Source organism: Amia ocellicauda, chromosome 4 (assembly GCF_036373705.1).
Source record: "Amia ocellicauda isolate fAmiCal2 chromosome 4, fAmiCal2.hap1, whole genome shotgun sequence".
Taxonomy (NCBI): Eukaryota; Metazoa; Chordata; class Actinopteri; order Amiiformes; family Amiidae; genus Amia; species Amia ocellicauda.
In genome coordinates, this window is record NC_089853.1 from 32,194,818 (window position 1) to 32,209,976 (window position 15,159).

At 39.5% G+C, this 15,159-nt stretch overlaps 1 protein-coding gene across 1 annotated transcript in view; it reads left to right on the forward strand.

The window, feature by feature from the left end:
* Positions 1 to 15,159, forward strand: part of hcn4 (hyperpolarization activated cyclic nucleotide-gated potassium channel 4) — an 84,464-nt gene that overhangs the window by 47,543 nt on the left and 21,762 nt on the right. The window contains exon 4 of the mRNA XM_066701906.1: positions 3,266 to 3,484. Coding sequence (XP_066558003.1) covers positions 3,266 to 3,484 — 219 coding nt within the window. The remainder of the gene's footprint in view (positions 1 to 3,265; positions 3,485 to 15,159) is intronic.

A 15,159-nucleotide genomic window follows, 5' to 3' on the forward strand; every position in this document is an offset into this window, starting at 1 on the left:
GCATCTCTAGATCACAGAATAAATAAATAGATAAATACATGAATTAATGTATACATAAAAACAAACTTTGGAACTATGGCATTGACCCCGGTAGAAAATTAAATAAAAACTTACAATGTTGTAATGCAGAAAAAAATTGTGAAAATAATAGTGCCAACAGTCCCAGAATGCAATTTACATATTTATTGTGGGTGCCATCTGAGGGCTGTAATTTATGGTGCTCATCCATTTACAATATTTGGTATTGAAAGGGATTCCTGTTTGAAGACTTGACTTCCTAAAAGAAACAAATGTAATGATAGCCTATTAAAGGGAGGCCTTCAAAACAGAGTGGATATAGTTACCTTGTCATGCATCAGGAACTGCCGAAGGGGTTTGCAGGTGCTTCACCGTGACTGCAGTGTGTTTACGACATTGTAATCAAAGTGCAATGTGCGGAACCGAAAGCACATGAATACAAAATTGTAAAAAGAATGTGTAACCATTTTAACAATCACTGGACTCTTTGGATATTACACTGTTGCTTGGAAGATTGGAGCCTGGCGTAAAAAAGGGGGTTGCTACTTTAATTTGTCTGGTTTTCCAGACAATAATTGACTGTATTCTTTTCTCATAAGTATTCCATTGGAAGAACATCACTATGGGACTGTAGCCTATTTCAGTGCCTATGCATGGATAAATATATTGGGACTCCATTAACAGTATAAATCTCCTTCTGAGTGATTTTAGTTACACGTTTAGGTCAACTGAAGAGTATTTCTTTAAAAAACAACAACAAAACACCATATTTCCTTATTAGTGTTAAAATGATCTATTGGTAGCTTAATTTAGCGTGTTCTGGAGATCTGCATTTCATGCTTAATAAATAACACAGTGCTGTGCAAAAGTTTTAGACAGGTGTGAAAAAATGCTGTAAAGTAAGAATGATTTCAAAAATAGACATGTTAATAGATTATATTTATCAATTAACTAAATGCAAAGTGAGTGAACAGAAGAAAAATCTACATCAAATCCATATTTGGTGTGACCACCCTTTGCCTTCAAAACAGCATCAATTATTCTAGGTACACTTGCACAAAGTCAGGGATTTTGTAGACATATAGTCAGGTGTATGATTAAACAATTATACCGAACAGGTGCTAATGATCATCAATTTAATATGTAGGTTGAAACACAATCATTAACTGAAACAGAAACAGCTGTGTAGGAGGAATACAACTGTGTGAGGAACAGCCAAACTCAGCTAACAAGGTGTGGTTGCTGAAGACAGTTTACTGTCAAAAGTCATACACCATGACAAGACTGAGCACAGCAAAAAGACACAAGGTAGTTATACTGCATCAGCAAGGTCTCTCCCAGGCAGACATTTCAAGGCAGACAGGGGTTTCCAGATGTGCTGCGCAAGCTCTTTTGAAGAAGCACAAAGAAATGGGCATTGTTGAGGACCGCAGATGCAGTGGTCGGCCAAGGAAACTTACTGCAGTAGATGAAAGACATAATGCTTACTTGCCTTCGCAATCGGAAGATGTCCAGCAGTGCCATCAGCTCAGAACTGGCAGAAAACAGTGGGACCCTGGTACACCCATCTACTGTCCGGAGAAGTCTGGTCAGAAGTGGCCTTCATGGAAGACTTGTGGTCAAAATCTCAGCAGCCATACCTCCAACGTGGCTACAAGGCCAAGCGACTCACCTATGCACAAAAACACAGGAACTGGGGTGCAGAAAAATTGCAGCACGTGCTCTGGACTGATGAGTCAAAGTTTGAAATATTTGGCTGTAGCAGAAGGCAGTTTGTTCACTGAAGGGCTGGAGAGCGGTACACAAATGAGTGTCTGCAGGCAACAGTGAAGCATGGTGGAGGTTCCTTGCAAGTTTGAGGCTGCATTTCTGCAAATGCAGTTGGGGATTTGGTCAGAATTAATGGTCTTCTCAATGCTGAGAAGTACAGGCAGATACTTATCCATCATGCAATACCATCAGGGAGGCATCTGATTGGCTCCAAATGTATTCTGCAGAATGACAATGACCCCAAACATACAGTGGAAGTTATTAAGAAGTATCTTCAGCATAAAGAAGAACAAAGAGTCCTGGAAGTGATGGTATGGCCTCCACAGAGCCCTGATCTCAACATCATCGAGTCTGTCTGGGATTACATGAAGAGAGAGAAGCAACTGAGGCGGCCTAAATCCACAGAAGAACTGTGGTTAGTTCTCCAAGATGTTTGGGCCAACCTACCTGCCGAGTTCCTTCAATAACTGTGTGCAAGTGTACCTAGAAGAATTGATGCTGTTTTGAAGTCAAAGGGTGGTCACACCAAATATGGATTTGATGTAGATTTTTCTTCTGTTCACTCACTTTGCATTTAGTTAATTGATAAATATAATCTATTAACATGTCTATTTTTGAAAGCATTCTTACTTTACAGCATTTTTTCACACCTGCCTAAAACTTTTGCACAGTACTGTATATTCACCCTTAGCACTGAAAATCTCACACTCATACATCACACTTATGGAGGATTTAAACCCTACCACCTTGAAACAACTTTCTCTCTTTCTCTCTATCTCTCTCACAAACAAGTCTTGAGTGACGTTTTTTTGTCTTAAGTGTTTTAATGAAATGAAAAGCCAATTAAGTTGGACGGTAAGTTGTTAATTAACTTCAGATACTGTGCACATGTGTGTATTGGTTGTACTAGTACTGTTTATGCATGTGTGTGGATATACTCATGGAACAATTGCACTTGCATCCGCAATTGGGAGAGGCCTTGTTTTCCTTTACACTCAGTAATAACTTGGCTGTTTTTCAAATGTCTTCCAGTCGGAAATCTATCATTTTTTCTGTCGATTCAGCAGGGGCAACCAACAGGAGTTAAAATAAAATAAAAAAAATACAAAGAACCTGTTGATCTGGCAACACATTTTCAATTATATATATATATGTATATATGTTTCATTACTGACTTGTTTGCCCAGCATGCTGAACCTGAACCAAGGATCAGCTCACTTTTTTGGTTTAGTTCATTTTTTCACACACAGTAAAAACTAACTAATGTGATATCGATCATAATGCTTAAAGAAGAAGGTGGAGATTGAAGATAATCCTCAGGGTTGTGCAACATATTAGTGTCCTGAAGTTGATTCTCCATTTCTGAAACATGACTAAACGAATTATCTATACTCAAGAATGTGGCTTTATAAGTGTAAAACTTGTGTGTTGCTGGCTTTTCTTTCTTAGTGCTGTCAATGTGTATTTGCTTTCACAGAATGACACGTGGGGGCAGCAGTACTCCTACGCTCTGTTCAAAGCCATGAGCCACATGCTGTGTATTGGATACGGGCAGCAGGCCCCCGTGGGCATGACGGACGTGTGGTTGACAATGTTGAGCATGATCGTGGGGGCCACCTGCTATGCAATGTTCATCGGCCACGCCACTGCACTGATCCAGTCACTGGACTCCTCACGGCGTCAGTACCAGGAGAAGGTGAGCTCTTGGGTTCATTCTGGGTGAATGCAGGGGCTGGAAGGGGCTGGGTGTTGCTAAGTTACAATGTTTTTTAGTCATACTTTGAATATGTAAATCATATTGCAGGGACAGATCCACAGTGGAATTAACTGCTCTAATTTCGCAGGAAACAAAAGTTCTAAAAGCAGAAATCAAGCATCCAGGTCACCTGGGTTTGAATGAAGACAGCTTTGCTGAAATGTATGTATGGCTGCTTCAGTCTAGGCCTTCCGAGTACAAGTGCAAAAAGAATTGGATTGGTTATAAAGTGAAGTGTTAGGTGTATTGCTACATTTCCCATCTCCTGAGTAATCGCATACTCTTCTGAATTCACTTTACCCTCATCCTAGATTTGATGAAAACATTCTGCCTCACAGAATACAGAATAATCTATTGTCTCTTTCAGCAGTGGCTTCCTTTGTTGTTTCGATTAGAAAGAGGGTCTCCTTCTGTGTCTGGTTTGGCTGTCACATTAATACTGTGAAGGTCTCATGGTATTAAAGGCTTACTGAACAGCATTTAAGGGTCAGAGAACCTCTTGGTCATAGTATTTTCAAATATCGTCTTGGGGCAATATTGCGAAGGCCTACCAACCATGGTGTGAATTTATACAGGTTCATGAATCGATAAGAAACCATTAGACAGATGGGCACAAATGGGACAGATTGCCCACTCTCATCCATTATCTCTCTTGTAGTCGTTTATATCATAGAGAAGCTCTGAACTAACTAGTAAGTGAGCTTGATTCAGTCAAGTAGTGCCTGATTCTAGCAGCTGTGCTCCTACACCTTTGCTTGCATCTACAATTCAGAGTCACATAAAGAAATCCCAGTTCTCACTGCCTGGAGAGTCATTGGCAGCTGCATGTGCCACAATTTCTTTAAAAATCATGAAAAAAAACCCAATAGGAATATGAACATAAATCCACCAGTGCCATCCCTCCAGAAGGCTTCTAGTTGGCGTTAATGAGCTCTGCTGCCAAGCTGCCATGAGGTCTTACACCCGGATTTCCCCCGTTGAGGGACCAAAGCCCACTGTGTCTGGGAATCACTCAACCCTGACAGAACTGCTCCTCAAGGGCACCTGCCTTCCTTGCTGTTTGCAGTTTGAAAGGATCCAATTTATTCTTTGTCTCACTTGGGACAGATGTCATCACAGGAATAAACCTTTTCACAGCTTAATTCAGATGGCATTCCAGAACTGTGGATTGACACCTTGAGACCTCCTGCAACAAAAGTTAAACTGCTTAGAAGCGCCCATTTTCACCAGACTGTCCCATCTGTTCAATTTAAAATGGAGCCAATGCAATAAATAATAATTAGAGAAATAATAATAACAGGAAGTACTGTCTTTGATGCAGTTTCAGGGATATGGTTATTAGGTAATGGTTTGTTTTAGTTTATTTTATACATTATTTATGGTTTATTTTTTTGTTAATTTATTTATTTACTTGTTTTGATGTTATCTGTTCATCAATCTGTGGCTAGCCTGCGAAGGGCGCTATATAATTAAAAATTGATTGATTGATATGTGCACACAGGCAGTGTGGCAGACTCTTGCTAAATCCTAAGCCAATTGGGGACTGGAGGTGTTGGGGGGTATTTGTGAATGTGCTACTGAAGGGAGATGATGACGTTTGTGACTGGCTTTCAACTTTCTGTGTTTGGTTGAAAGATTTAAGGATTTAAAGTCTTTTTAGAAGTGTGCATGAGGAGTTTTTTTTTTTGTTTGTTTATTTTTAAAAACATTGAGCTTTCTTTTCATGTGCTTTGAACCCCAACTTGATATTTCTCAGCAATTGTTAATCATGACAGCCTCCGTAAACAAACCCTTGTACAGACATGTACTCTACAAATTGCAGTGTCATCGCATTCACTACTTGCCACACTAAAAATCCAATGTCCGAGATTTATAGTCAAGTAGCAACCTTGCCAAAGTGCCATATGCAACTAATCAATCATTTTCTCACAGGACTTTTTTTCTGCAATAAACATGAATACAGTGTCATTAACCACTCATGAAATTGATCCAAGCTGTGAATGATTTTTCTCACATTATTCTACTGCACGGTAAACAAATGAATCTGTGGCTCTTAGCAAGGGAGCTTCAGTTCTTCTCCTGTCCTGAGGGTTTAAATGTCGCTGAGTGAAATTTGTTCTGTGCTTTACAACTGGAGGGATACAAAAGGCAAAATCAGACAGGTTAAAATAATAATTATTATTATGGTTATTAAGACAGTGTTGAGTGTTGCCCTGTTTTAATGGCTCTGCCAAGTAGGCTTGCCAGCTGTTCTGATTTCCCCCAGATCATCCAGCTTTGGCCGACACTGTCCTGGGGTTTTTGTGTGCTTTCCAGGGACAGTTCGCCTAATGGCAGGCTGATTAGATTAAACAAAATGCAAATATCATTAAAACTGGCAACACATCATTAATTTTTTTTGTTGCAGATCATTTTCTTTTTGTCGAGGTTGTAACTCAGGGCATTGTATTATATTACAGAAATGTGTAATGTCGTCCTTAGACAGCTTCAGCTTTGATATTCCTCTCTTTGGAAACCAAATAACCTTTTTGGGGAGTACTGTTTTTGAGAGGAATGTTTTTGTAGCCCAGTAAGTACACAGCTAGTTTCTACGGCACTGTTTCTAAAAGCACTCGGCCTATAAGCTCCCTTCATAGACTCTACACCACTTTCCAATTACAGCTAATACTTCGGTAATCCACAACGCATTGATGCTACAGTCATGTAGTGTGGAACCGTGTGACCTTGGCCCTGTTTGGATGGTCGGGAGGTTGTGCAGCCACACAGCTGGTGCTACCTGTGGGGGAGTACATCTGTCTCCCTGTAAATAAAAATATAGAGAATTTCTCCCAAATGTCTTTAAAATGACATTTATGTTGGCCAGGCTCTGTGTAAAAAATCAGGAAGGCCTTAGGGCTGCCCCTGGGAAAATAGAAGGGAAGTTTATTGGTCGCTATGCTTGTTCAAAATCATAGCCTGTAGGGGCACAGAGAGAATGTTACCCACGGGCAGCTGTTGCACAATGAAAGGGGCAAGTGTCACTATAGCAAGTCAGTAAGCGTGCAGGAGGGAGCATTCTGCACATCCCTGCCAAAAGCCCACTGCAGTCCTATTAAGCAGCTTGCTCCGCTTCTGCAAATAGTCAGATAGCTTGTTGCCCTAAGGGGGTGCTAGGAGAGATAACTACCTTGTGTCTGTGAAGCACTGAAACAGTAAGAGGCCATTCGTATGGTTCTCAGTTTTCAGTCTGCTTGCTCAGTGTCGGTGAAATGTATGAGGGGTTCAGTTTGGTCACGATTGCCAGTTAATTTTGTGCATGTAAATATCAATGACATCACAGTTATATTAGACCACATCTCCAACAGTGCATTGCACCCTGTCATCCTTACGTGGACATGGGTTCATACAGTAAACTGATTTTCTATGAATACCTTCAGTGGTCAGACTTCAGCAAGAAATATAAACTACAAAACCTCATTTGCTAGGGGATTTGTTGTCTAACATTGTGCCCCATTACATCATTTATATTAGGTTATTTGTTTTATTATAGGTTATATTAGGATATTGTGATATTAGATTAAGAAGAAATGGTGATCTTTACCATTACACAGCAAGGTATGAAGCAAAGCCTTCAGCTTTCAACAAGTTATGGATCGTGCATAGGTTCTTTTAAAAATAGCAGTTTGACACTGATGCTTGAGTGCAAATCAGTTTAGTTGACTTAGATATTGTGCATATTTGTATGAGATAAATAGGTGGTGGTTTTAGTTTTCCTTGTGTGGAGTATGTGGTAGAGTATCAGACTGAAACTGCCAAGGAGTGACCAAGCCCCACAGACCAAACGAGCATGGGCAAATTGCTACACTCTTCAAACCTCAAGGCAGTGACATCATCCTAACAAACCCATGTGCTGAACGTGCCTGGTTACACTGGCTGTTTCTGACAACTGTCCTACTGACCTTGAAATGAAATATTAACACAGGGTAAAGCTGTTTGCCAGTTTTCAGATTGACGGATGACATGGTGTTTTGGGAGTTGTTAGACTGAGGAATGAGGTTGGTTGTTGATTTATTACATAGGTTTTGTGAATGTTTAAATGGTCTCTTTCCACCTTTTCACTTTTAATGTATTGTCCCTGAGGGTCACTTACGCTTAGGGAGGTCCTCTAAGATGACTCTCCCAGTTGTTTCCTTTCCAGATATTAATAATAAAACCAATAATAATTAAACCACTTAAATGAGGAAACTTTTAGCTCTTAAGCAGGAAAATGCTTTTTCTTAATACTTATTTAAATCTTAAAGACTGAATATGAGATTTGTTCTGCATCTTTAAAATGTAATGTGGAAACATGTTGAACAAAATTAAATAAATATTGTGAATGGCAGGACTCAAAGGGACCGGCTCAAAGATCCTGATATACACACTCGCAGCTCACAGTTCATTGCTTTACGACTGCTTTAACGACTGAGTCAGACTAGCAATTAAGAGATTCCTTAGATGGCTTTACACTTACTTTACTTGACGCTGTATTAAATTGTACTGTAGCACGACTTTGCAACTGGATTATTTTGTTGTCTTGAGACTGATGTCGATCCTTATCAAAGAGAAAGAGCAAGGACACTGGTATTGGGAATCTTTAAAGGACTGAAGACCTCTTTCACTAAATAACAGTAAAAAAACACAAGCACTGCGTGGTATGGGCCCTAAGCTAATGGTATAAGTGATAAAGAAGCACGTAAAGAAAACATATTAATATGCCACATTACACATGGTATATAGCAAGCAAGGCACACAGTGCATCAATACATTATCATTCATGAGAGCCAGTTATGAAGTGGCGAGTGACGAGTGAGCTGGGTTGAAGACGTGAAGTCTGATCAGGCATTAACTCAGCCTGTGCGTCTGTCACAGCATTCAGTTGACTGAGGACCCCAACGGTCACAGGTCAGCAGCTGAATGTCTTGGGCAACAGAAATCCAAAATAATAAATAACAAAAAGAAAGAAACTGAAAATGTTTGGGGCATAGTTTGGTGCCACGTGTTGCTGTGACCTTTGCACAAATGCCAACCTAGCTAACTGCTGAAAGTACAGCGACCCATTACAAGAGTGTTAATTGTCTAAAACATTCAACCTGTACTGATATATCTCCAATAAGTACTACATAGTGCACATGATGACAAAGTGCCCAGCTTCTGTAATAAATGCTCCTGGTTTCATTGTTTTCACCTTATATGTATCCTCTCTTTTTCAGAATTAAATTGATACCCGTTTACTTCAATTGTGCACCTCAGCTAGATGTGTTAAAAGTATAACTGTTTAATATGATTTACCACCTTTAAAGGATGCATCAAGACTACATAAGAAATAAATATTTCTACATGCTGGCCTGATTGTATTTGGTCAATATGTAATAATCGTATGCTTCTAGTCTTCATGATATCACAGCGTCAAGTCACTTTTGCTGGTGCAGTCTTCAAAGAGCCCTCAAACTGGTCTCCAGCATCCCGACATAGGGTACAGACAGGTACTGACACACCACCAGAGCCATGTCATGTAACCACTATAAAGTCTGAGACCATGGTAAGTCAGAGATGTGTCATTGGTTGTGAGAAAAAGTACTGAATTGTCAGAGAAACTCCCTTCATTCAAAAGGCAGTTTACAAGAAAAGAACATATTTGCTGATTCGATTTTTTTTAAGAAAAACCTTCAGCCATAGATATCTGCATAAAGCTCTAATGGGAAAAAATCTGAAAGCAATGGGTATAAACTGCTATGAAAAGAAAATGTCTTTGCAGTGTGCTTCAGAGCAATAAATACTGTATCTGTCAGTTGCAAGGAAGCAGGCTTAAATGAGCAAATTGGCAGTAATGCAGGACCAAGAACAGCAAAAATGGCATAAACAAGGAAAGGACAAGCAAGGAAGTATTCCTTTGCATTGTAAGAGTATAAATGCTAATACATATGGTGAGAAAAATAAATGAATACATACACATTTGGCATAAAGGAATCCAGAGCTGAACTATAGCAATAAGTAGATCAACAAAATGCAGCTCAAAATATGTTGTTCATTGTTTTAAGAACATATGAAAGTTTACAAATGAGAGGAGGCCATTCGACCCATCGTGCTAGTTTGGTGTCCATTAATAACTAAGTGATCCAAGGATCCTATCCAGTCTATTTTTAAATGTTCCCACATTTTAAGCTCCTACCACATCACTGGCGAGTTTGTTCAAGATTGTGACAACTCTCTGTGTGAAGAAGTGTCTCCTGTTTTCTGCCCAATTTCCATTTGTGCCCCCGGGTGCGTGTGTCCCTACTGATCTGGAAAAGCTCCTCTGGTTTGATGTGGTCGATGCCTTTCATGATTTTGAAGACTTGAATCAAGTCCCCACGTAGTCTCCTCTGTTCCAGGGTGAAAAGGTTCAGTTCCTCAGTTTTTCAGTAGGACATTCCCTTCAGACCTGGAATAAGTCTGGTTGCTCTCCTCTGAACGGCCTCTAGAGTAGCGATATCTTTCTTGAAGTGTGGAGCCCAGAACTGTCCACAGTATCCAGATGAGCTCAACTAGTGCATTGTACAGTCTGAACATTACTGCCCTTGTTCTTTTGTTTAATTTATCAATGCAATGTACAATAAAATTAAATAAAGTTAAATAAATGGAATTCAAACTTCAGAGCCTAGGTATCTTAACTGGTAAAAACAAATCATAAAAATATTGAGTAAAGTGTTTTGCATTTAATGACTATGCTTTCAGTGTAGCTCACAGGTCAGGACTTTTGTGTAACTGTTTTAATATGGTACACATCTGATAGGATCTATTCTACATTCTCTTCTTATGTTCATGCACATTTGTGTTGTTGCAAATAAACATAGTAAGACACTTTTAAGTGGAATAAAAAAACAAAAAAACAAGGTTATGTGACTAAAAGGTTATTCTGCATGAAAATAGGATGGAAGAAAAAGTGCCTGGGGCATAAATAGGAATATATTTTTAGTTTTTTTCTTATTTTTTTGTTTTTTTGTTTTGTTCAGGAGGCACCTCAGCCCCTGGGAATTGGAAATATTGAGCGAAGAGAAATATTCAATATGCAATATGCAATATTCTGATGTTTTATGAAATAGAAATAGGGCTGATTTATGTTACTGTATTATAGTAATTAAGCGTATTATAAGATTATCCAGGTGCTATGGGATGCTATAAAGAAAGAACCAACTTTACACACAGACATTTTTGTCAAAACATATGGGCCTAGGCTGATTCAAATAATGCTACAGTATTGCTTGTATAAACTCCAAACAGGGTACTTAAATTAGTAATCTCAACACATTTTCATAATTGTGCCTTCATGTCTTCAACAGTGTAGAGATGGACATACTTTATTATGTAATCAATGTAGGTACCTTTTTGATATATCTATCTGTCTGTCTGTCTGTTCTCCTAAAAGCCTCCTAAAATATGTATGGTAGAGTGTTCATCAAATGTTTTCTTTGAAGCTGTCCTTATGACAATATTGAATGATTTTCTTGTTGGTTTAATATCAGCAATATTATACATGGGATAGGAGGTCTGCTGCAACCTTCCAATTTTCCAGGCAAATGAATTCTGAGACAGGTTTCATCTCAGATTGCAGTAAAGATGTGATCTCTGTTATATCAGAGAACACCAGAAAACTGGTTTAATTCCCCTTCACATGCCTGTCAGTTGGACAGTAAGTTTTCACATGGCGTGAGACCACAGATCAGCAGGGATTATTGTGACACCCTTAGCCATACTTTAAGAAACAGTCTTACATAAGCCAGACTCATTCAGTGTGCATCACAGCCTTGTAGCATCGTACCCACTGCAGACAAATCACTTCCATCTGTGGCAGCCACATGTTTTACATGTGTCAAACAGTGTAAGGCTCCAGATTTTGGGGGGGTTTACATATACATATCAAAAGTTAAATTCTTCTGTGATGGGAAAAATGTTTGTGCTCCTTTGTACTATATATATATATATATATATATATATATATATATATATATATATATATATATATATATATATACACCGATTAGCCATAACATTATGACCACTGACAGGCAAAGTGAATAACACTGATAATCTCGTTATCATGGTACCTGTCAGTGGGGAGCGAAGGCTGGCCCGTGTGGTCCGATCCAACAGACGAGCTACTGTAGCTCAAATTGCTGAAAAGGTTAATGCTGGTTCTGATAGAAAGGTGTCAGAACACACAGTGCATCACAGTTTGTTGCGTATGGGGCTGCGTAGCCGCAGACCAGTCAGGGTGCCCATGATGACCCCTGTCCACTGTCGAAAGCGCCTACAATGGGTATGTGAGCATCAGAACTGGACCACGGAGCAATGGAAGAGGGTGGCCTGGTCTGATGAATCACAAGTTCAAGGTGTTGACTTGGCCTCCAAATTCCCTAGATCTCAATCCAATCGAGCATCTGTAGGATGTGCTGGGCAAACAAGTCCGATCCATGGAGGCCCCACCTCGCAATTTACAGGACTTAAAGAATCTGCTGCTAATGTCTTAGTGTCAGACACCACAGCACACCTTCAGAGGTCTGGTGGAGTCCATGCCTCGACGGGTCAGGGCTGTTTTGACGGCAAAAGGGGGACCTACACAATATTAGGCAGGTGGTCATAATGTTATGGCTGATCGGTGTATATATATATATATATGAGAGAGAGAGAGAGGCTGTAGATCAAAGCAAGTGGAAACATCTTGGGGAGGCATTCATCCAGAAGTGGATCAATGTAGGCTGATGGTGATGGTGATGATATATAGTGGCATCATAGTCAGGGGCTTAGGAAATACAGAGACTGGGTTTACGGAGCCAATAGAGGTTGTATTATATAGTGCGGCATGCTAAAACAAAAGGACATACAGAAAATATAAACATAAGCCTAGCTCATCTCAGGCCCAAACTAAACACATGTAAACAGGTCCCTAATCTACACATGTATAACTAATTATAAGTAATGATCCAAGTCAAGAGTCCAATACCGTAATCTTTCTTGTTCACTCTTCTCTCGCTCAGTCACTCAGAATTACTCTTCTCTCCAAGTCTCCTCCTGCATCTCCACATCAGGAAACCAGGCATTTCCTGTTTTATATAGGGGGGAGACAGTAAATCACCCCCACCTGGGTAGTGCCAGAGCCTCACAGGGGCGGTCTCTCACTGCGCTGCCCGGCATGGCATCACAATATTTACTGGCATTATTATGCCCTCCATGAAACTATTATCTCTCATAAGATAATATGGTGGGCTGTCTTCAAGATGAGGAGTAGATCAAATATAATGATTGTGTAACTAAAGCTACCCCTCACAAGAACGGGTATTATGTGATGGGAAATAACAAGAAAAACAGCATTTTACTTCATGCAGTACAGACTCTAATAAACAGTGAGACTCAGAAGGGTAGCTATGCAAGCAAGCATAACTACTCAGTTAGAAGACTTGATAAACTCAAAACGAAGGCTAATTGTTTCGAAGTTCTGCACTAATTGTTTCATAGCCAGCAATCAACTTGCTGCTGATTTCTGTTTCACAGCAAAAAAAGAAGTAAGGTCATGGGGACAGCTACAGTATCAAAACCTGGATTAAGAAAAAAAACTTCTAAAAAACTATAATCAGCACTGAACTATAAAGATTGCTTAACAGAGAAATGTTGCAGAGGGATAAATGTTGTTATGGGGATAAAGTATACTGTGTGTGAGAGGAAAAACAGGCCACAGATGACAAAAAGGATGTATAATACCAATCATAGAACAGAACGGCTAATGCAAAGGTGTGGGGTTATTTTGCTGTTGCAGGAGATTTAGTATAAATTGAAGGTACATTTGTAAGTGAACAATAGCCTTCCACTATTCATTGGCATACCCTCCCCTCAGAGAGCAGACCTGTGAGTCAAGGGCTTGTTGATAATAACCATAAACTCGGAGCCAGACTAAACCTGAATTCTGTCAATCAATTAGAAGAACACCAGGTTTTTAAACCAATGAACTAGCCTCCCTAGCCACCCAACCTTAACCCTTAAAAATAGGATGGGATTAGTTTGAATGAAGAGTGGAAAGAAGAGGGCAGCCAGCCAAAATCTATTAATTCAATTGAATCGGACAAAAGAGATGGTAGTGCACTTGGGTGACAAGTAAAGAGAGAAAGTGAAAGAGATAGCTGTTGTGACAGAGAGAAGACATAAATAGGACACATTGTTTCTTATTGAGTTTATTACCTCAATTTAGAATTAATATTGAAGGTTAGTAAATAAACCTGACATTCAGAGAGAAGTTTTTCATGACTAGTCATTTGTGGCAGTAAATGGAACAACTACATCCTACCTGACAGAATTTGACAGTGCAGGTCCCTTGGTAAGTCCACAGAGAAAAAAAAGCACACAAAACGCACCCCTTGCCATCTCAGGGAGAGAGAGACTCACTGGCAGACATGCACAAAAATCTGAAAGCTGCCTGCCTGGAGTCAAAATTTCAATCAAACTTAAGCCTCCTGGGAACTTGCCACTTGGGTCTCACCCAAAATAAATGACTGCACCTGCAAGACTTCTGAAGGATGAGTGGTTCAATGTCACCGCGCATAATACCAACATTGAATGCCACTAAAAGATTTGCGTAAATTGCTCACACTGTACACTGAAACTACTCTCTCTTTGCGTTGCTGTCCCAAAGTGCTACTGCACTGTATAGATTACGATATGTGTCATAAGAACTTGTACGTAAGAGGAGACAGTTTAACGTGTCTTGTCTGGAAGCGGATAGACCTCAAAATCATTCCTTGATGAATCCTGCGACTTCAGCATGAATATCATGGATTCGGCCATTTGATCTTAACTGTCTTGTTTGTCATCTTATTGAACAAGGCAGTTCATAGGCTACAGAGCCAATTTTATTTTTAAGACTTACTCTCAGAGTATGTTGCATTACCTGCTGCTCACGCATGTACAGAATAACTTTTGATGCTGTATTCCCTGTAAGCAACCACCTCAATAATTTATATTTCCACATCTTCAAATAACAGTTTTGTGTAGGCATTGTGTTTTTTTTCTTGGTTTTGTTTTATTTAATAAAACAGAGAGCTCCAGCAGAGACACATTTGTCAGCTGCAAGTTGTGGCCTGCCAGCTCCAAATGGTTTTAACAGCTTGGTACTGTGCCTTCTCACTTTCTCTATCTCAGGAAATACAAGTTTGTAATTAGGCACAGGTCCTCTGGGTATAATTAAAGGGAATCCTAAAGCTGATTTGACTTGAGGCTGCATGTTCCAAAGCTTCTTTGTTTTCCAAAAACTTATTTCCCACCCTGCTGCTGTTATTCTGTTTTTTTATGTTTTTCTTGTACCTTTTCTTTTCTTCTTTTAAAGCATCTGGAAGTGGAAACCTTGTGAGATTTAACTTCAACAGACCTGCAACAGTTCCTACTAGCTTTTGCTTATTGGTAATTACCACAATCTGGGTTGCTTACAGCTAGGCGATGGATTGCATTTCACTCTGACACCTGCTGCTAGGCTTTTTGCTCTTCAGTCTGTTTTAATTGATTCTCCTCTTTTGATTTGGAAACCTATTTAAAAAAAAAATCAATATGTTTATTGACATAGGATTGACATG